At 45.5% G+C, this 22,939-nt stretch overlaps 1 protein-coding gene across 1 annotated transcript in view; it reads right to left on the reverse strand.

Moving 5' to 3' along the window:
* The window catches only part of FAM102B (family with sequence similarity 102 member B), a 192,954-nt gene that overhangs the window by 6,005 nt on the left and 164,010 nt on the right, over nt 1-22,939 (reverse strand). The window contains exons 8-10 of the mRNA XM_030205201.1: nt 3,416-3,605; nt 3,128-3,255; nt 2,168-2,234 (exon numbers count right to left, since the gene is read on the reverse strand). Coding sequence (XP_030061061.1) covers nt 2,168-2,234; nt 3,128-3,255; nt 3,416-3,605 — 385 coding nt within the window. The remainder of the gene's footprint in view (nt 1-2,167; nt 2,235-3,127; nt 3,256-3,415; nt 3,606-22,939) is intronic.

The raw sequence follows: 22,939 nt of genomic DNA on the forward strand, positions 1-22,939 counted from the left end.
TTGTGTTTATCCCACACACGTTTGGAATTCCATTATCGTTTTCATCTCCACCACCTCCTGTGGAAGGGCATTCCACATACCTACCACCCTTTCTGTGAAAAAATACTTCCTGACATTACTCCTGAGTCTGCCCCCTTCAACCTCAATTCATATCCTCTAGTTCTACCACCTTCCCGTCTACTACCTTCTGTAAGTGTATTTTCCAGTTGCAAGGAAAGAAGTTTGTTTACAAGGCAGTATCACTCTACCCAGTTCAAAAAATCATAACCTAACTCTAAAAAAACATGCAACTGTTTTTTGGCTTTAAATATTAGTCTTGTAAGAACAGCTGAAGGCGGCAAGGTTAAAAATGGCCTGACAGATGGTGAAGACCATCGCTGAAGCAAAATTTTCGACATTCTTTGGACGGCTATAGAGCAGAGTTTCTCAACCCAGGCCACAGAGCACAATATCCAGAATGAATATACATGAGATAGATTTGCATATAATGGAGGTACTGCAAGTAAATTTATTTTATGCATATTCATTGTGTGTATCCTGAAAACACGACTGGCTAAGTGTGTCCTGAGAATGGGTTCACAAACCCTTCTATAGAGGGAATTGATAGGGAAAGAGTCAAAAATCAGGCATGAAGCATGATGACAGTTGGGAATTTATACATAATCTACTCAAGCAGCACTGATAAATTTTAACTTGGCAGACTGGATGGACTAGTTTGGTCTTTATCTGTCATCATCTACTATATTACTATGTTTATGTAGCAATTTCTCAAATTCACCATAAGAGAAACATGAATAAAAAGAGGCCTGAATGTTTTGGCATCATAAACCTCAGCACACAGAGCCTTTGATTTTTAGCCTAGTAGCTGTCCAACTATTCTTGGGCATACACGAGTGCACAGTGTATTAATCTGATAGATCTAGCTCCCAATGGACCAGTGAGGCACTAACTGAATCAACTATTAAGTATTGGTCAGATCCATTTCTGGGATAAATAGGAGGCTTTTTTTTTTCTCTCCAGTGTTATTTGTTTAGAACTATACTGATTACACAATTCAGGGACAAAATGTAGACAAGGATAACTGTACATTGCATATTGTTAAAAAAAATTTAATATTCAGTAAAGGAAGCATCTAAGTTTAAATACAGTTGAAACCTGTGCTAAACACTCAGAAGAAAATATGTTTTCAGTTTTAAAAAGTTATTTCCATCATGATTTTGTAATCACACCCCTGGCAAGGGCTGGTGGGAAGTTAGACATTTGCTGAAATGGGTGTTAAGATGACAGCTATGCGTTAAGAACCTGCTGGAACAAGAAGATATCTCCCACAAGTGCATTATGCTATTCTTTACTATTATATAGCTTCAAATGGAAAACTTACCTTCTCAAAGAGCTGTAGTTTACTTATGAAAATACTGACACTAACTCTCCTCAGAGCATTTAGCAGAGAAAGCCTTCACATAGATACTTTCCTCTTTGAGGATCATTTAACCTCCAACAAGATACCTATACTTAGAACTACTCAGATTGATATGATTCCTGATGCAAGCGGTTATGTTGAAAGAGCACCGTGATGTGTCCTTCTGAATTTCCAGTTTTGAGAAATTGTTCGTATACAGACCTATCTAGTTTTTATTTAAAAAAAACTTTGTTTGTCATTCCTCGACTCCTAGGTCCTTTTTATTATTTATTCTTTTTTTGGTACTCTCCTACTACTTTTTCATTTTAATTTTTTTCGAAGGCATTTTTTCCCCTCTTTTTTGGTGTTTTGCAGTGGCCAGTCAGGGTCTCAAATATCCAGCAGACCACAAACGTAGATCTACTTCTCATAGTACATTTTTCAAGGATATGCAATGGCTTTCCCAAGTATAATTTTTTATGGACTTTTGCTCCAGGAACTTGTCCTAACCTCTCTTGAACCCCGCTATGTTGGTCACCTTGACCACATCCTCTGACAATAGTTTTCACAACTTAACTATGCACTGCATGAGAAAAATACTTTCCATTATTGTTTGTAAACTGCTGGCTGTTACTTTAATGTAGTGTCCTTTTGATTTAATGTTGTTTGAAAGGAAATGTTAAATCATTCCCTATTCAGCCATTCCACGTCACTCTAATTAGCACATTCTCCAGAAAGTGCATTTCCACTGTGGGAAAAGCTTCATACCTGTTTGATAGGTGGCTTCCCAGGGCAGTGCTCCCACCAGGTCCCACAAACAATCTTAATCCTTCCTCTGAATAAGGAAAAATAAGCGAGTCAGGAAAACAGTTTTAAAAATATTTTCTACAAAACAAAACTTCAAACATTGTATTAGGAAAGCCAGTGAATCAAATACAAATATTTTTGCCCAGAGAGGAATTAAAGCAGAACATGAAATCTTTTAATGCTGTATCCTCTTACAGTAAAAAGACCTTACAATAACCAATTAGCCAAAGGTGTACAAGAAGTTGAGGCAACAAGCTGACACGTTGAGATTCTGCAGCATGTTTCAGGAAAGGGAAGATAAAGATCCTACTTATAAAACACATGCACTGTAGCCAAGTGAAACAAGCTGACTAGCTGAGTCCTAATCGATAATAAACATCTGGCCTCAGTAGCTTGGTGACAGCAGCTGAAATTAGGGGCTGAAGTATTTGTTAATGCTGTGTTCAGTTTAGGCAGACAAGCTCCACGGTATTGCTTTGGAACACTATACTGTCCTTGCTTATATCATTAAAGTGCAAATCAGATGCAGCACAAAAGCCCAGGACAACCAGAACTGTGGAAAAGTGGGAAAGAGAGGTGATATGGACCTTAGTAGGTGAAGAACAGACTTTGTGCAGTGGGCTGGTCTAAAACCAAGAAGGGAAGGGTCATTACTAGTACAAAGGTGGCTTCTTTGGAACTGGCTACAACTGAACTGAAATTGGGTCCAGTAAAGAAGAAGTACTAGTACCCCCACACCCCTTGGCATGTTAGCCTACAGGAACTGGCTTGTCCAGCTCAAAGATAGAAATTTCATTCACATAAGCAAAATCCTTTCTGTACATCCTTGGTGGTGAAAAAGCATAAGGTAAAATGCTCTGAGATTTTTGTTGCTGTTCATTTTTATCCCAAGACAAAATTATTGTTAGTTTCATACTATACCTTCTGCACTGGAATCTAGGCTGAAGTCTTGACTTTGCAATATTTTTTCAACAATGTCATCTGCATCTACCCTAGTGGCATCGACCCGTTTCAACTGTGACTCCACAGAGTCTTGTTTCACTGGATGCCTAAACAGACAAATCAAGTTAAGTTTCCAGCACTCTTTAATAGTTAATAAGCTGAACACAAAAATTTAATTTTTAAAGTGCAATAAAATCTAAATCTATTTGCAAGACAGAATTTGCTGCTCCCAAGGAAGTATGTTATTCCGAGGCCTACTTATTATACCTGCTCAGTTTCTCTGAAAATGCTGTTTCTTTGTCAGGTGTCTGAGGGTTGGAACTGGCTACTTTTGGCTCATCCTCCTCACATGGCTCTGGGATGCTTCCAATTCCTGTGGATGTACTTCCCACAGAGGTATTTCTCCTGTGGCTCAGCTCAGAGAAACTTGAAGATCTGGAGTGACTTGTACTATACCCTATGGAGGAGGACGTAAGAACACACAAGACTACATGAGTGATATTAATTAATTTGCAATCTCTCATAGTTATAGCAAGGATTCTGTCTATTTGACATTGTAAATGAACGAGAACCAATGGCTTTAGAGTGCAGAGAACCCATGCAACAAGTGCTAACTCTTGACACTGTAACTAAGATTTGCTTCTAATTATAAGTCAAGAATTATGGTACTACATTTCTGTTCAGAGACTCCATTTTAGAGAAGTTGATCTGGGTTGTCACATGAGCCTCCCATCACCAATCAAAGTACAGCAGAATTAGATTCTGATGTTCAGTGCCAAAGATATAATGGGGAAAATTCTCAAAGCAGTGCTGGAACAGGAATTGTTTTTATGAATTTGTGTCACACCAGTAATCTGTTAATATCCAGGCCCTTGTTTATGGGATGGTTTCTTAATCTCTAATACATCCTTTTTCAAAAGGTCTAAGCATCTAGATTTTTTTTTTTACTGAAACAACTGCTGGATCCGAGTACCTAAATTGAAGGCGGGGGAATGATGACAGGAAAGCCTATGACAGACCTAACTTTAGAACCTTGTAAAAAAACTATTTTAGGTACTTATACTCGCTGCCTAACATAGGCACCTCTAATAAGACATGCAACCGTTTAACTCCAAAATTGGCAACAAACAGAGATCCCAGTGCCCAACAGCCATAAACGAGAAAGAAATACAGGTTAGGTTTTTGATGTGTTTTTAAGAAGGCAATAGCAGCTGTTGTAAAGAATGCAAAATGCTCCATGCTAGGTCAGACCAAAGGGCCATCAAGCCCAGAATCCTATATCTCAAGCCAGGTCATAAATACCCAGCAATATTCTCTACTGGTGGAGAAACAGGCTGAGAACCAAGGAAGCCAGTGTTCACATCTCACTGCTGCTTCTTGTGGCCTTAGACAAGTCACTTAACCCCACTGCCTCAGAGACAAACCAATTGTAAACCCTCTGGGGACAACAAAATGCCTGCTATACCTGAACTTAACTTATGTTAAACTACTACTGAAAAAAATCCAAAATCCAAACCCCTCCCCTCCCCCAGTTCTTTCTTGCTCACTCCCAGAAGCAGCTGAGGCTTTCCAAAGTCTATATGACTGACAATGCTTTTTGGAGTTTTCCTCCAGAAACTTGTCTAAACCCTATTTAATTGAAACCGTTGTACATTACTTATAGTCCCTTTTTTTTTATCTTTTCAAAATGCTGTGAATAACACGTGTTATTCATAGCATTTTCAAAAGATAAAAAAAAGGGATTATAAGTAATGTACAACGGTTTCAATTGTGTATGTATATGAAAATGTAATACTGAAACCAGAACGTTTGTGTTACCCCGGAGCTGTTACAGTAAAGCGAATGCTACATACCTGTAGAAGGTATTCTCCGAGGACAGCAGGCTGATTGTTCTCACTGATGGGTGACGTCCACGGCAGCCCCTCCAATCGGAAACTTCACTAGCAAAGTCGTTTGCTAGTCCTCGCCGCGCCCCGCGCGCACCGCGCATGCGCGGCCGTCTTCCCGCCCGAAACCGGCTCGAGCCGGCCAGTCCAGTATGTAGCAAGACAATACACTTCAAGGGAAGACACAACTCCAAAGGGGAGGCGGGCGGGTTTGTGAGAACAATCAGCCTGCTGTCCTCGGAGAATACCTTCTACAGGTATGTAGCATTCGCTTTCTCCGAGGACAAGCAGGCTGCTTGTTCTCACTGATGGGTATCCCTAGCCCCCAGGCTCACTCAAAACAACAACCATGGTCAATTGGGCCTCGCAACGGCGAGGACATAACTGAGATTGACCTAAAAAATTTACCAACTAACTGAGAGTGTAGCCTGGAACAGAACAAACAGGGCCCTCGGGGGGTGGAGTTGGATCCTAAAGCCCAAACAGGTTCTGAAGAACTGACTGCCCGAACCGACTGTCGCGTCGGGTATCCTGCTGCAGGCAGTAATGAGATGTGAATGTGTGGACAGATGACCACGTCGCAGCTTTGCAAATTTCTTCAATGGAGGCTGACTTCAAGTGGGCTACCGACGCAGCCATGGCTCGAACATTATGAGCCGTGACATGACCCTCAAGAGCCAGCCCCGCCTGGGCGTAAGTGAAGGAAATGCAATCTGCTAGCCAATTGGATATGGTGCGTTTTCCTACAGCCACTCCCCTCCTATTGGGATCAAAAGAAACAAACAATTGGGCGGACTGTCTGTGGGGCTGTGTCCGCTCCAGATAGAAGGCCAATGCTCTCTTGCAGTCCAATGTGTGCAGCTGACGCTCAGCAGGGCAGGAATGAGGACAGGGAAAGAATGTTGGCAAGACAATTGACTGGTTCAGATGGAACTCCGACACGACCTTTGGCAGAAACTTAGGGTGAGTGCGGAGGACTACTCTGTTGTGATGAAATTTGGTGTAAGGGGCCTGGGCTACCAGGGCCTGAAGCTCACTGACTCTACGAGCCGAAGTAACTGCCACCAAGAAAATGACCTTCCAGGTCAAGTACTTCGGATGGCAGGAATTCAGTGGCTCAAAAGGAGGTTTCATCAGCTGGGTGAGAACGACATTGAGATCCCATGACACTGTAGGAGGCTTGACAGGGGGCTTTGACAAAAGCAAACCTCTCATGAAGCGAACAACTAAAGGCTGTCCTGAGATCGGCTTACCTTCCACACGGTAATGGTATGCACTAATCGCACTAAGGTGAACCCTTACGGAGTTGGTCTTGAGACCAGACTCAGACAAGTGCAGAAGGTAATCAAGCAGGGTCTGTGTAGGACAAGAGCGAGGATCTAAGGCCTTGCTGTCACACCAGACGGCAAACCTCCTCCAATGGAAGAAGTAACTCCTCTTAGTGGAATCTTTCCTGGAAGCAAGCAAGATGCGGGAGACACCCTCTGACAGACCCAAAGAGGCAAAGTCTACGCCCTCAACATCCAGGCCGTGAGAGCCAGCGACTGGAGGTTGGGATGCAGAAGCGCCTCTTCGTCCTGTGTGATGAGGGTCGGAAAACACTCCAATCTCCACGGTTCTTCGGAGGACAACTCCAGAAGAAGAGGGAACCAGATCTGACGCGGCCAAAAGGGAGCAATCAGAATCATGGTGCCTCGGTCTTGCTTGAGTTTCAACAAAGTCTTCCCCACCAGAGGGATGGGAGGATAAGCATACAGCAGGCCCTCCCACCAATCCAGGAGGAAGGCATCCGATGCCAGTCTGCCGTGGGCCTGAAGCCTGGAACAGAACTGAGGACTTTGTGGTTCACTCGAGATGCGAAGAGATCTACCAAGGGGGTGCCCCACGCTTGGAAGACCTGGCGCACTACTCGGGAGTTGAGCGACCACTCGTGAGGTTGCATAATCCTGCTCAACCTGTCGGCCAGACTGTTGTTTACGCCTGCCAGATATGTGGCTTGGAGCACCATGCCTTGACGGCGAGCCCAGAGCCACATGCTGACGGCTTTCTGACACAGGGGGCGAGATCCGGTGCCCCCCTGCTTGTTGACATAGTACATGGCAACCTGGTTGTCTGTCTGAATTTGGATAATTTGGTGGGACAGCCGATCTCTGAAAGCCTTCAGAGCGTTCCAGATCGCTCGTAACTCCAGAAGATTGATCTGCAGATCGCGTTCCTGGAGGGACCAGCTTCCTTGGGTGTGGAGCCCATCGACATGAGCTCCCCATCCCAGGAGGGACGCATCCGTGGTCAGCACTTTTTGTGGCTGAGGAATTTGGAAGGGACGTCCCAGAGTCAAATTGGAGCAAATCGTCCACCAATACAGGGAGTCGAGAAAACTCGTGGACAGGTGGATCACGTCCTCTAGACCTCCGGCGGCCTGATACCACTGAGAGGCCAGGGTCCATTGAGCAGATCTCATGTGAAGGCGGGCCATGGGAGTCACGAACTGTGGAGGCCATGTGGCCCAGCAAACTCAACATCTGCCGAGCTGTGATCTGCTGGGACGCTCGCACCCGCGAGACGAGGGACAACAAGTTGTTGGCTCTCGTCTCTGGGAGATAGGTGCGAGCCGTCCGAGAATCCAGCAGAGCTCCTATGAATTCGAGTCTCTGCGCTGGGAGAAGGTGGGACTTTGGATAATTTATCACAAACCCCAGTAGCTCCAGTAGGCGAATAGTCATCCGCATGGACTGCAGGGCTCCTGCCTCTGATGTGTTCTTTACTAGCCAATCGTCGAGATATGGGAACACGTGCACCCCCAGCCTGCGGAGTGCCGCTGCTACCACAGCTAGGCACTTTGTGAACACCCTGGGCGCAGAGGCGAACCCAAAGGGTAGCACACAGTACTGGAAGTGGCGTGTGCCCACCTGAAATCACAGATACTGTCTGTGAGCTGGCAGTATCGGGATGTGTGTGTAGGCATCCTTCAAGTCCAGAGAGCATAGCCAATCGTTTTGCTGAATCATGGGGAGAAGGGTGCCCAGGGAAAGCATCCTGAACTTTTCTTTTTCGAGATATTTGTTCAGGGCCCTTAGGTCTAGGATGGGACGCATCCCCCCTGTTTTCTTTTCCACAAGGAAGTACCTGGAATAGAATCCCAGCCCTTCTTGCCCGGATGGCACGGGCTAGACCGCATTGGCGCTGAGAAGGGCGGAGAGTTCCTCTGCAAGTACCTTCTTGTGTTGGAAGCTGTAAGACTGAGCTCCTGGTGGACAAATTGGAGGTTTTGATGTCAAATTGAGGGTGTATCCCTGCCGGACTATTTGCAGAACCCACTGATCGGAGGTTATGAGAGGCCACCTTTGGTGAAAAGCTTTCAACCTCCCTCCGACTGGCAGGTCGCCCGGCACGGACACTTGGATGTCGGCTATGCTCTGCTGGAGCCAGTCAAAAGCTCGCCCCTTGCTTTTGCTGGGGAGCCGCGGGGCCTTGCTGAGTCGCACGCTGCTGACGAGAGCGAGCGCGCTGGGGCTTAGCCTGGGCCGCAGGCTGTCGGGAAGGAGGATTGTACCTACGCTTGCCAGAAGAGTAGGGAACAGTCTTCCTTCCCCCGAAAAATCGTCTACCTGTAGAGGTAGAGGCTGAAGGCTGCCGGCGGGCGAATTTGTCGAATGCGGTGTCCCGCTGGTGGAGAGACTCTACCACCTGTTCAACTTTTTCGCCAAAAATATTGTCCGCACGGCAAGGCGAGTCCGCAATCCGCTGCTGGAGTCTATTCTCCAGGTCGGCGGCACGCAGCCATGAGAGCCTGCGCATCACCACACCTTGAGCAGCGGCCCTGGATGCAACATCAAAAGTGTCATAAACTCCTCTGGCCAGGAATTTTCTGCACGCCTTCAGCTGCCTGACCACCTCCTGAAAAGGCTTGGCTTGCTCGGGGGGAAGAGCATCAACCAAGCCCGCCAACTGCCGCACATTGTTCCGCATGTGTATGCTCGTGTAGAGCTGGTAAGACTGGATCTTGGACACGAGCATAGAGGAATGGTAGGCCTTCCTCCCAAAGGAGTCTAAGGTTCTAGCGTCCTTGCCCGGGGGCGCCGAAGCATGTTCCCTAGAACTCTTAGCCTTCTTTAGGGCCAAATCCACAACTCCAGAGTCATGAGGCACTGAGTGCGCATCAGCTCTGGGTCCCCATGGATCCGGTACTGGGACTCGATCTTCTTGGGAATGTGGGGATTAGTTAAGGGTTTTGTCCAGTTCGCAAGCAATGTCTTTTTTAGGACATGGTGCAAGGGAACAGTGGACGCTTCCTTAGGTGGAGAAGGATAGTCCAGGAGCTCAAACATTTCAGCCCTGGGCTCGTCCTCCACAACCACCGGGAAGGGGATGGCCGTAGACATCTCCCGGACAAAGGAAGCGAAAGACAGGCTCTCAGGAGGAGAAAGCTGCCTTTCAGGAGAGGGAGTGGGATCAGACGGAAGACCCTCAGACTCCTCGTCAGAGAAATATCTGGGGTCTTCCTCTTCCTCCCACGAGGCCTCACCCTCGGTGTCAGACACAAGTTCCCGAACCTGTGTCTGCAACCTCGCCCTGCTCGACTCAGTGGAACCACGTCCACGACGGGGGCGTCGAGAGGAAGACTCCCTCGCCCGCATCGGCGAAGCTCCCTCCGCCGAGGTAGTCGGGGACCTCAACCTGGGCGATGGGCCAGCCGGCGCCACGCTCGACGGTACCGGAGGCGCAAGCACCGCCGGGTACCGGAGGGGTAGGGCGCAACAGCTCTCCCAGAATCTCTGGGAGAACGGCCCGGAGGCTCTCGTTCAGAGTGGCTGCAGAAAAAGGCTGAGAGGTCGATGCAGGCGTCGACGTCAGAACCTGTTCCGGGCGAGGAGGCTGTTCCGGGCTGTCCAGAGTGGAGCGCATCGACACCTCTTGAACAGAGGGTGAGCGGTCCTCTCGGTGCCGATGCCTGCTGGGTGCCGAATCCCTCGGCGACCCAGAGCTCTCGGTGCCGACACGGGGAGGAGACCGGTGTCGATGCTTCTTCGATTTCTTCCGAAGCATGTCACCGGAGCTCCCCGGCACCGACGAGGAGGACGTAGAATCCATCCGTCGCTTCCTCGGGGCCGAGACCGAAGAGGGTCGATCTCAGGGGGGCTGTACCGCAGGAGCCCTCAGGGTAGGAGGAGACCCACCCGAGGGCTCACCGCCACCAGCAGGGGAATGGACAGCCCTCACCTGCACTCCACTCGATGCACCACCGTCCGACGACATCAGGAGACGAGGTCCCGGTACCACTGACGTCGATGCAGCTATCCGATGTCTCGGCGCCGATGCAGAGGCCCGATGCCTCGATGCACTCGATGCAAGGGCGGCCGAGGAAGATGGTCTGGACGCTGACGACGTCGATGCACTCGAAGATCCCGGTGCCGATGCCGACGAAGAGCCCGAGAACAACACGTTCCACTGGGCTAGTCTCGCTACCTGAGTCCGCCTTTGAAGCAGGGAACACAGACTGCAGTTCTGAGGGCGGTGCTCAGCCCCCAGACACTGAAGACACGACGAGTGTCGATCAGTGAGCGAGATAACCCGGGCGCACTGGGTGCACTTCTTGAAGCCGCTGGAAGGCTTCGATGTCATGGGCGGAAAAATCACGCCGGCGAAATCAAAAGCCGAAATGGCGAAAATTGAAGCACCAAAATTTAGAGGGAGAAAAATCTCGACCGAGGCCGAAAGAGGCCTACCCCGACGACGAAAGAAAACTTATCGGGGCAAAAAGCTGGAAGTACGGGGAGGATTGACACGAAACCCGGGGAGGGTTTCCGGAGCACTTCCCGCACTAGAACAAAGCTTTTCCGAAGAAAAAAACACGCTCAAAAAAACTTTGGACGCGCGAGGTCGACTTTCCGGGGCTCGACACGGCGAAAAAACGACCGTACCGAGTGCGGACAAAAGAAGACTGGCCGGCTCGAGCCGGTTTCGGGCGGGAAGACGGCCGCGCGAGGACTAGCAAACGACTTTGCTAGTGAAGTTTCCGATTGGAGGGGCTGCCGTGGACGTCACCCATCAGTGAGAACAAGCAGCCTGCTTGTCCTCGGAGAAACCCTATTTAAACCAAATTATCTAAAGGCCTCTGGTAAATTCCATAGTTTCTCTGATGACCTCTCATCTCTTCTTAGAGCTGAAGAGCCCTATCCTATTTAGCTTTGAAAGTTTTTACTCAGCAGTAGTACATCAAGCTATTAATAAACTTGAAACTTTCTTCATAGAGGAGTCACCCCATCTTGGTTCTGCTATATCTTTTGCGATACAGAGGCGTGTTTTCAAAGTACTTAGACTTATAAAGCTACACAATAACCTATGGAACTTTATAAGTCTAAATGCTTTGAAACTGAACCTCACAGTGACCAGAAATGCACAGAATACTTAAGATTTTATTTATTTTTTAAAATTTGTAATCTACACAATCTACAATTCTTTGTAGACAACAGTAAAACATTTACTATCCAAGTTCAACTAAAATAATTTTACAATACTACTACACTAACATCGCTGGTATAACTTTGCCTAACAATAACTGCTATGAATATGAAATCCCAAAATAATTCTACTTAAGGAGCCATATAATCACGACCTCTGGGGACAGGTTCATCAATTTAAGAAAAGGTTTCTTTAAACAGGTATGCCTTCAGATTGCAATATCCTTCTCCTTACCAGGTCAGACACACAAACATACACATGTCCACAGGCAACACAGATATAAAAACACACAGAAAGCTGGACAGAATTCCATGACCAATCTTCCACATGCTTTCCCCACTTTGTAGATTTCTTTTCTCAAACTCTGGTGTGTATACCATCTAGCCCTATAAATCAATCCCTTCTAAGAACGTCTTCAGAATGGGCATCTCACCAACATCTTGGATATGAGCTCTGCTTTTTGATATTATTAATTATACATGCCTTCTTCGGCACCTACTCAAGTGATATCAGTCTTTTCAGGCAAACGGGATTCAGCCGTTTCCAGTATTAAGACCCTCACCTGTGGGGTATCACAAGGATCATGTTTAACCCCATTACTACTCAATATTTATATGGCTCCTCTGGCAATCGTAGCCCAGGAACTATTTGCACTAGGTACACACACACAACTTATAATGTAAATACAGGGAAATAATCATACACGTGGCACTTGCTACAAAAGACTGGAAAGTCCCCATCCCATTGCTGGACAGCCGTGTGCATCTTAATATTGTTCAGTTGTTAGTTATTTCAATTTGCTTAAGGAATGGGCATGCTTAATTCAGTTTTAACATTCCTTACATTTATTTGGTATATGCTATTTTGTTGATAGTGCACAAAAGGGCTACAATTAATTCACTGTAAAGATTAGTTACTGATTCTTAAAAAAAAAAAAAAAAAAAAAGAATTTCCTTCCTAAATCATTTAATTGAATTAACAGTCCATATATCAAAGAATGTGCTGAGGTGAAAGACATAGACAAGGGAGGGGGGGGGGGGGATTAAAACAGAATGAATTACTACATTATTAGAACAGTTCTCTTACACCTCACAGCAAATTACCCTTTTGCAAAATCTTTTCTTAAAAAAAAAATATATATTTCACCCAGCAAGCACCATCATTCTATACACACACAATTAACTGAACTCAAAAGCTAGCTTCTCTATGAGATTCTAAAATTACACAGAATTGGGATCAAGTGATGCAGCTACTGCTGACATTTATTATAATGTCTTTTTTTTTAACAACAAAAAGCAATAATGTCAAAAGCAGTAGCAAAGAAAGCACCACCAAACCAATTGCTGTGTTGTGATCAGAGCAGATTAACCAACCAAAGGGAGCAGCAGAACTCGTAATATATGGTGTGGAAGAGCAATAGTGGAAATATCACTGCCATCTGAACTTACAATTAGGAAGGAGATAATGCGAACACTTGCCACCAAAATTTACTCCAGCTTGAATTCAAGGTTGGAAACTGTAGTGGAGAAAGTGGCCTGTCTATGGTCATAAGTCTGCTACCTACATGGATACGGTAAAAGAAATGGTGGGGAAATTAACAGACATACTCACCATAGTGGCCCAAAGGATTGGGAAGCTACAAAAGTCCTACTTGTTTTTGGTGGCAAGACAACCTAGAAAATAGATGTTGCTGCAACAACTTATGAGTTGTCAGGCTGCCAGAGAAAATGATCCAATGTAGTGGATTTCTTCACAAAATGGCTACCAAGTGCGTTAAACATCCTTGGACTTTGTGAGTAGGACATCTAATGTAACATGGGATAGTTTAGATCTCTCCATTATGCTGGAAGAATCCCTTTTAGAGCTAACCTTCTTGTTTCTTTCATGTTTCCCCAAGATCAAGAGACTATATTTTAGGAATAAACAGACTATTTCTGGTACATAGGTTTGGATTTGTGTGCACCTGAGGATAGGTACACAGGAGAGACAAAAAATGGTCTTAGTTATGCACAAAGAGGCACTGGCCTTGGACACTGTTTCTTTTGTTTGCTTTCCTTGTTTTCCATGTTACTTAAGATTGTCTAATCTCTATTTTTGTTCATGCCTTCACAGCTTAATTTTTTCTTAGATTCCAAGGCAGTAAAGGAACTTTCTACTCCAAGAATTTAATTTGATCTTTCAAGTATGATTTTGATGTAATTAATCTGAATGCAAATTTAGAAAATACCTTGGGACACAAATAAAAAAAAGTTAATGATCTCTACAAATTAAAATTAAAAATTAACTTAAGGAGTTGGAAAGTCTCCCCACAGCTTGATCTGGAAAAATGTTCATGCTTCCACAATTATTATAACTTTCTGAATATACACCCTGCAGAATGTGATCAGAAAGTTACGTGTTATGATGTTCATTTCTATTTGGCAGGACTCTCTCAGATAAAACTAAAGACTCTTTGGCTTATTAAATACAGAAAGAGAATGCCTCTCCTCAGTTGTGGGCTTCCTCCTAATTCTGTTTTTTTTTATTTTTTATTTTTTAACAAAAGCACGCTAGCATTTTTAGCGTACGCTAAATGCTAGAGATGCCCATACGAATATATATGGGCGTCTTCAATGTGTCACATGGACAGTATGTGTGGGGTTTTTTTCAATCATAGAAGTGCCCCTAGGAGCAACCCAAGTTGCTAGAGGAACTGTAGATCGCAGACACGCTCAAATATTAAGAGATTCTGGATTTACATCTCTGTGGAGTAGTTAAGTCACTGGGAGAAAACATGATCTGTCCTTGGTGATGGGCCTGCTAGATTAGTGGGCAGTCAGCGATTCTTCTGAAATGGCTAAAAGGCTTGTATCACAAAGTTTATTAGTTACCAGATTCTACATTGTGACTTTTTGGGAAAGTGTGCCCACTTTGGCATGCTGGGGTCAACTGTTAGTTGATGTGGCAAGAATACAAAATTGGATGTACTGGCTAAAGGAAGAACTTCATAACTATAGGAGGGGGGGGGGGGGGGGTCTAGAGAAAGTGCCTGGAGCATTACCATATATCTGTGAAATGACACGGGACAAATAACTTACCAGGGTACAATTCAAGTGTGGTGTGGCTATGGTTTGTTCTTATAATAAAGAGAACTTGGGAACACACCACACAGAGAATTTCTCTCACAAGCTCTAAAAATAGACACAGTCTACTGGTCAGGCTGTAAATTGAAATTTCAAAGTAACCAATTGTAGGTGGATGAAGTAATGTTGCTACTCATTAGGCCCCTCATCATATTTCCCCCTCCTCCCTTATGCAGGAGTATTATTATATATACATTCATACCAGTGATACCCAGTGAAATTCACTGGAGGTGCATTTTGAGGCCCCTACCCCATACCTAGCCCCCAGTACTCTTAGCACAGACCCTGGCTGATATTTACCTATCTAAGAGATTGGGAGGCGGGGATAGTGCTGGGCAGACTTATACGGTCTGTGCCAGAGCCGGTGGTGGGAGGCAGGACTGGTGGTTGGGAGGCAGGGCTAGTGCTGGGCAGTCTTATACGGTCTGTGCCAGAGCCGGTGGTGGGAGGCGGGGCTGGTGGTTGGGAGGCGGGGATAGTGCTGGGCAGACTTATACGGTCTGTGCCAGAGCCGGTGGTTGGGAGGCAGGGATAGTGCTGGGCAGACTTATACGGTCTGTGCCCTGAAGAGCACAGGTACAAATCAAAGTAGCACATATGAGTTGTCTTGTTGGGCAGACTGGATGGACCGTGCAGGTCTTTTTCTGCCATCATCTACTATGTTACATCCTGTCCCCACCCCTCACGCCAGTCTGTCTAAGTCTCTGTTGGTTGTTCTTGCTCCATAGATCTCTAGTTTTCAACTAGGCCTACAGATAGTTGCTTCAGACCAAGACTTTGTAGCTGGATATGCAGACACACTCATATACTCCCTGCCAGTCAACAAGAGGTACCACATGGCACCTAAGTGCATTACAGCCCCCCCCCTTATTATGTGACTGTCAGTTCCTCCACAATCAAGAGGCTGTACTTTGGGAGTAAACAGACTATTCCTGGTGCACAGATTTGGACTTTCCTAGACCTGAGAAGGGTTACTCAGGAAACATTTAAAATGTTCTTAGTTATACACCAAGAGGCATTGGCCCTTGGTAAATTTTTCTCATGTTTTCTATATAAATTTTATTTGAGACTATAATATCCATATATTTTCTTTAAGCCTTTACAGTTTCATTTTATTATCTTAGATTCTAAGAAGGGAACTGAACCTTGAATCCAGAATTTAATTTGATCCTGATGTACACATTTATATATGTATATCTATTTATCTGTATGTACAGGGTGAGGCAAAAAAAAAAAAAGTAACCCCTCTTAATTTTTTTGCGGTTTCCTCAGCTTGGAATTTCAATGTGAAATTTTACAGCTTTATTTATTGTTACTATCTGCATTTATGTACTAAGTGGAATGAGATTATCTTTAAACATGGCAAAGTTACACAATTCTTAGAATGACCACCCAGTGATTCTTGCACATTCAAAAATGTTTGCACTGTAAAACTACCATTATTTGAGAAAAAAACCAGGTTACTGGCTTACTGTTAATGATATCACAGTGATGTAGACTTTTGACTGGAGAGCAATGTTGGAGAACAAAAAAAAGAAGAAACTCCAGTCCTCACAAATACGTAGAAACCAACAAAAAAGAGTAAGGAAACAAAAATTGAGGAAGCCAAAACAGTGAAACCTCGGTTTTCGTTGACTTCGGATTTCGTCGTTTTCGGTTTTCGTCAAATTTATTAGCGAAAAATTTGTCTTGGTTTTCGTTGGTGTGCCCACGCTGCTAATTTTGCGTTCTCCTGTGGCGTTCTTCTGGGGCATTGTTTCTCGTTGTGTGATCACTGCCTGCTCTCAGACAACAGATTGCATAAATGACTGTGGCTTGATGATAGAAATTTTGTCATTTTGCCCACACCGCTGCTTTTGGTTCAGTGCTTCATAAATGACTGTGGCTTGATGATAGAAATTTTGTCATCATGGGACCAAAAAAAAGTTTCTAGAGCCAGCAGCCCTTCAAAGAAGAAGGACAGGGACACGATTGAGTTGAAGAAGGAAATCATTGAAAAATACGAGAGCGGCATTAAGATTGCTGAAATTGGCCGCATGTACCACTGAAGAGCTGCAAGACCTTCAACTAGAAGTGCAACAGAAGGCAGATGAAGAAGTTGCTTCGGATGAGGAGGAAGAGACAGGGGAGAATGTGCCTTCTTCAGAGATTAAGGGCATCTTCTCCATGTGGAGTAAAGTACAGGTGTTTGTGGAGAAAAATCACCCAGACAAAGCTGTTGCAGGCCGTGTCTGCAACTTGTTTAATGATATCATCTTGCCCCATTTTAGGCAAATCTTAAAGAGGCAGCAGAGACAAACCTCTTTGGACAGCTTTCTTGTGCGACATGGGTCCACTGACTCTGAAGCTGGTCCTAGTGCCAAAAGACCAAGAAGGGAAGTGACCCCCCCCCCCAGATAGTGCCTTGATACCTACTGTACTTATGGAGGGGGAACCCCCTTCCAAACAATAACTGCAACTCTCTCTCCCTCTTCCAAACGCCAAGAAGAGTCTTCAGAAAGGTAAATGCCATGTTAAATGTTCATTTTTTCTATACACTAGCCGTTAAGCCCGTTAAAACGGGCGAGTATTGGTATGTTTTATTTTGATGTGTATCTCCATCTCTCCCTCCCAGCTCCAAGGCCCCAATTCCTCCCCCCCTCCCCTCAGAGCTGCAAGGCCCCCCACCCTCCCTCCCAGCTCCAAGGCTCCAGTCCCTCCCCCTCCCCTCCCAGTTCCAAGGCCCCCTGCCCTCCCTCCCAGTTCCAAAGCCCCCCTCCGTCCCTCCCTCCCAGCCAGCTCGAAGGCCCCCCCTCTGTTCATCTCTCCCAGCTCCAAGGCCCCCCTCCTTCTGACCTCCCATGTCCAGCATCCTCCCTGCTTCCCTCCCAGCTCCAAGGCCCCCTTCCCCCTCTTCCCTCCCAGCTCCAAGGCCCCCTCCCCTTCCAGCTCCAAGGCCCCCCTCCGTCCATCCCTCCCAGCTCCAAGGCCCCCCCTCCTTCTGAGACCTCCCATGTCCAGCATTTCTCCTGCCCTCTCCCCCCAAGGTCGCCGCCGCCCCTCTCCCCGAGGTCGCCGTCGCCCCTCCCTCCACCCGGGCCGGGCCCTCTGTTCTCCATTGAACTTACAGCGCCGAAACCGCAGCAGGCAGATCAGCTCCCATCGGCCTTCCATCCCTGCTTGTGTCCCGCTCTCGTGTGACATAACGTCGGCGAGGGCGGGACACAGGCAGGGAAGGAAGACCGAAAGGGAGCTGATCTGCCTGCTTCGTTTCGGCGTTCTAAGTTCAATGGAGAACAGAGGGCCCGGCCCGGGTGGAGGGGGGGGGAGCTGTAGCGACCTCGGCGGTTCCCTCCTCAGCACAGTTTCCCTCTCTGTTCCGTCATCACGTCTTGACGCGGGGGCGGGACAGAGAGTGAAGTCTCTACTGCGCATCTGCAAGTGAGTCCGTCACTTGCCATTTATATGTTTGATTTGTCTTTTTTATTTATGTAAAAGAAAACATTTCTTATTGCCTCGGTTTTCGCCGATTATTTTTGGATGGTTTATCGACGAAAACCAAGGTTTCACTGTATTTCCAAAGTCCTGTGAACATAGAATCAAAGGACTCGACCTGGCCGCGTTTCAGCAGGCGTGCCTTCATCAGGATCCCAAACCAAACTGTGCACGACAGACAGCACAGGCAATAAACTGACTGGCAGCATTCTGCACAGTTTAGTTTGGGCTCCTGACGAAGGCACACCTGCCGAAAGACAGTCGTGTTGAGCCCTTTGATTGTACGTTCGCAGTACTTTGAAAACAATAGGATTTTTTTTTTTTACATTATTCAGCTTTGGCCTCATGAAAGACTCCAGAGGAAATAGGAGAGTCATGGGATAGGAGGTAGTGTTCTATTGTGGATTAAAAACTGGTTCAAAAATAGAAAACAGAGAGTAGGGTTAAATGGACAGTAATCTCAATGGAGAAGGGTAGTTAGTGGGGTTCCCCAGGGGTCTGTGCTGGGACCGCTTTTTAACATATTTATAAATGACCTAGAGATGGGAGTAATTAGTGAGGTAATTAAATTTGCTGATGACACAAAGTTATTCAAAGTCGTTAAATCGCGGGAGGATTGTGAAAAATTACAAGAGGACCTTACGAGACTGGGCGTCTAAATGGCAGATGACGTTTAATGTGAGCAAGTGCAAAGTGATGCGTGTGGGAAAGAGGAACCAGAATTATAGCTACGTCATGGAAGGTTCCATGTTAGGAGTCATGGACCAAGAAAGGGATCTAGGTGTCGTCGTTGATGATACCCTCTGCTCAGTGTGCTGCTGCGGCTAAGAAAGCAAATAGAATGTTAGGTATTATTAGGAAAGGAATGGAAAACAAAAATGAGGACATTATAATGCCTTTGTATCGCTCCATGGTGCGACCGCAACTCGAATATTGTGTTCAGTTCTGGTCGCCGTATCTCAAAAAAGACAGTGTAATTAGAAAAGGTGCAGAGAAGGGCGACAAAAATGATAAAGGAGATGAGACGACTGCCCTATGAGGAAAGGCTAAAGCAGCTAGGGTTCTTCAGCTTGGAGAAAAGGCGGCTGAGGGGAGATATGATAGAGGTCTATAAAATAATGAGTGGAGTTGAACGAGTAGATGTGAAGCGTCTGTTCACGCTTTCCAAAAATACTAGGACTAGGGGGCATATGATGAAGCTACAATGTAGTAAATTTAAAACGAATCGGTTAGCTTAGCGGAGTTTTAAAAAGGTTTGGACGGCTTCCTAAAGGAAAAGTCCATAGACTTATTAAATGGACTTGGGGAAAATCCACTATTTCTGGGATAAGCAGTATAAAATGTTTTGTACTTTTTGGGGATCTTGCCAGGTATTTGTGATCTGGATTGGCCACTGTTGGAAACAGGATGCTGGGCTTGATGGACCTTTGGTCTTTCCCAGTATGGCAATACTTATGTACTTATTGCTTCCTCATTTGTTGTTTCCGCACTACTTTTTTTGGTTTGAGCAATGTTGGAGGGCCTATTACAAGCTCCACTCAAAGCCACAAATAATTGCCTAACTCAAGGAAGTGCTTTAGATGATCTGGGACAGCCTGCCACAGGACTGATCAACCTCACACACATCTCTCGCCTCCTCTTCAATCTTTTCCATCATACTGAGCCCCTCACTCTTTCCATTAAAGCTGGTGGTGGACACTGAGCAGTCACAGTGATAGCAAAATTCTGACACACTGTTAATAGTATTATTTGAGTGATGTTATTTTACTGTATTTTAACCTGAACATTTTTTTTTTATTTGTAAGAAGTCTTTTATTGAAGATTTGCAATAAACAATGTACAATAATCATCGCTCTACATTGGTGTGTTTACAATATAGTCTCAGCAAGGTGAAATCCAAGTAGGACAATGAACTGTCACAGCACAACAGTAAAATATAACTGTAGAAACTTCAACTTTGTGTTTTTATGTTTTAATAAGGAAAACATTCCCCTCCCCCTAACCCTCCTCTGAAGAATCGCCCCCTTCCAAAATTAAAACCTACCCGATCCCTCCCTCCCCCTGCTTCCCTTCCCTTCATGGCTGTCTCACTTTGCATCATTCAGACTTCTCCCTTGTGTCTGTTCTAAGCATTACCCACTGCAGTAGCAAAGAACTGCCATATGTCATGCCACTTGTGCAGTTGATGTCTCCTGACTGCCAAGAGTCTTTCCATCTCACACACGTTTCAGTTTATTGTGCCATCTCTTAACCGACGGGACCCCGTGGTGCTTCCAGTGCTGAGCAATGGTTACTCGGGCAACACACACCGCCTGCCTCAACAGCTTATGCTGCGCTGCCGGCATGCCCTCTACTTTTGCAGCAAAAAGAAACACCGTCGAGGCCCACGGTATGGGCGTTTGCAACCAGCTCTGCAGCCTATTGTGAACCGCTTTCCAGAAAGCTCTCACTTTATGGCAGTTCCACCAGAGGTGCCCCATCGTCCCCCTCATACCACACCCCCTCCAGCAGAGACCTGATGTGTTTGGGTATATGCGCTGGAGGCGATCTGGAGTAAGGTACCATCTGTATAGCACCTTCACAGCATTTTCCTTTAGCGGGACATGGGTGGAAACCTTTGTCGCTTCACGTTCTATTCTCTCCCACCCCAGCACATCCAGTGTCACCCCCAACTCCCTCTCCCAACCCCTCCTGTGACATTCATACACAGGGTGCTGCATAGTAATGTATTTGTAAAGTGTACCTATCAGGCCTCTAGAAGTGGTTAACTTTTCACATATCTCCTCTAAGTAGCCTTTGGTCCCCTTGATTACCGTAGTAACGGCCTTGGTGTGAAGGAAGTGAGCTAATTGGTAGTATGCAAAATCATCTCTCAACACCCCAGGGTTTCGTGACTGCAGCTCTCCAAATTCAAGAAGAGTGTCCCCATCAAACAGCTGGTCCCATGTTCGTAGCCCTTCCCTGTACCACCTCATGACCGAGCCCTCCGTCGTCCCAGGCAGGAATAATGGGTTGTGTGCTATAGGGGCCAATCGAGTCAAGGTACATCTACCCCCCGGAAACAGCTTGTCCCAGTAATGAAGGGTAACCTCCACCGAGGGACAAACGCTCTCGGCAAGCTTGCGAAATGTCTTTGGTAACCACATAAGCGCTCCCAGCAGTGTCGTACCTGCAGAATGTTGTTCCAAGTGTACCCACTGTCTGTCTGGGTATCCCTGATACCACTCTAAAGCTACCTTTCCCTGGGCCGCCCGATAGTACCAGAAGACATTCGGGACCGCCAGTCCCCCGCGACGTCTAACCTGAACATTTTTAATGCACAAAAATTGCTAGGTAGTAATGCTAAAATGTCAGTATCATCAACATAGCTTAAGATAATTAAATGTTGTTTAATAGTAATATGTAAGTATGATGACTAAATAAGTACATAAAATTTCTTGTTGAAATTCAAAGCAGTTGCTGAGAAGACGACTAAAAAAACAAAACTCTAGGGAATTCTTTTTTTTTTGCCTTACCCTGTATATACGTGCATGTGCTAATTCCAGACATTTTCAGTTAACATGAATTACTACTTTGTAGAGAAATTCAAAATTTACAGCACTTTTACTTGGTGTTTACAAATGCTTACAACAAAATCAGACTTTTAAATTGTGGTTAATTTATTACTTTTATTATTCAAGGAAAAGGCTCACGGGTATTATAGTTTAATTAGTGAGAAGTACTATTAAAATTCACTTATTTATTTAGGAGATCCTACGCAAAGAAATATTTTCACTTTTTTCAGCATACTTTAGAAATACTGACCTCAATACAAAAATAAGCAATACACTATCTTGGGGTAAGAACCATTTATGTATACTCAAGCTGATGCCGGGTAATAGTTCTTCCTAGGTTACAGCAATCTCATGTACAGAATGCTGCCTAGTCTGCTCCCATATGAGCTCATCACTATCAGACAGGAACACAATTTTACAAGGAGACCAAACTTTAACTTAGCTTTGCAGCTCGAACAGTGATATAAGGGGAAGAATGACTTGGACTGCAGCAGCTATATCACTGAAACTGCAGATCAGAAACGATAACTAGCAGGTTGATAAATCTATTGATAGAGACAGATGATAAATCAGAAGAGATATAGCAATACCCAGAATCTCAGACAGGATTACAGCCATGCAACTTCATATTTCATCATTTATTTTCCATTTGGATTTGTCAGAAGACTCTCTGCCCTTGGTCTGTCCCATACCTTGCAGCTTTCCATCATTATCTCTCATCACTGCTGCACCTGAAGATCCAGGCGACTGCTCTACTGTAACAGTAAGGAAATCAGCCAAGCTGAACAGGCCGACAGATCCGGTGGTCCTAAACATGTTCTCCCCCCCCCCCCCCCCCCCAGCTCTTTGCCCTTTACTTTTAAAGGACAAGGAAAGAATGCTAGCAAGGGCCTGGGAAACCAGCCTAGTGTGATGACATAGCAGGCTCAGAGAGAGCTTACCTAAGGTGATTGAGTAGGGGCAGAAAGGCCATGCTTGCCTCAGGGTACATGCGTTACTAAATTGCTTTAAAAAAAGGCCCGCGTCTTGATTTGTTTCTGAAAGCAACGTAGCTGTCCATGTTAACAGTGGGCTCACACTCTGCCTCTAGCTTCTAACCATAAGATTTATTTATAATCACTTGGCAGGAGCCAGTACCGTTTTGCAGAGTCAGTTTCACTGCATTTTGGGTCAATTTCTCTTACTAACCAGGTCCCATTCTATTAACCAAAGTCAGGAACTGTAGATGCTACTGTGCCAGAGGTTTAATGAGATGTACATCGTCAAACTAGAAGCTACACTGTAGCATTCCTC

This window comes from Microcaecilia unicolor, chromosome 6 (genome assembly GCF_901765095.1).
Source record: "Microcaecilia unicolor chromosome 6, aMicUni1.1, whole genome shotgun sequence".
Classification (NCBI taxonomy): Eukaryota; Metazoa; Chordata; class Amphibia; order Gymnophiona; family Siphonopidae; genus Microcaecilia; species Microcaecilia unicolor.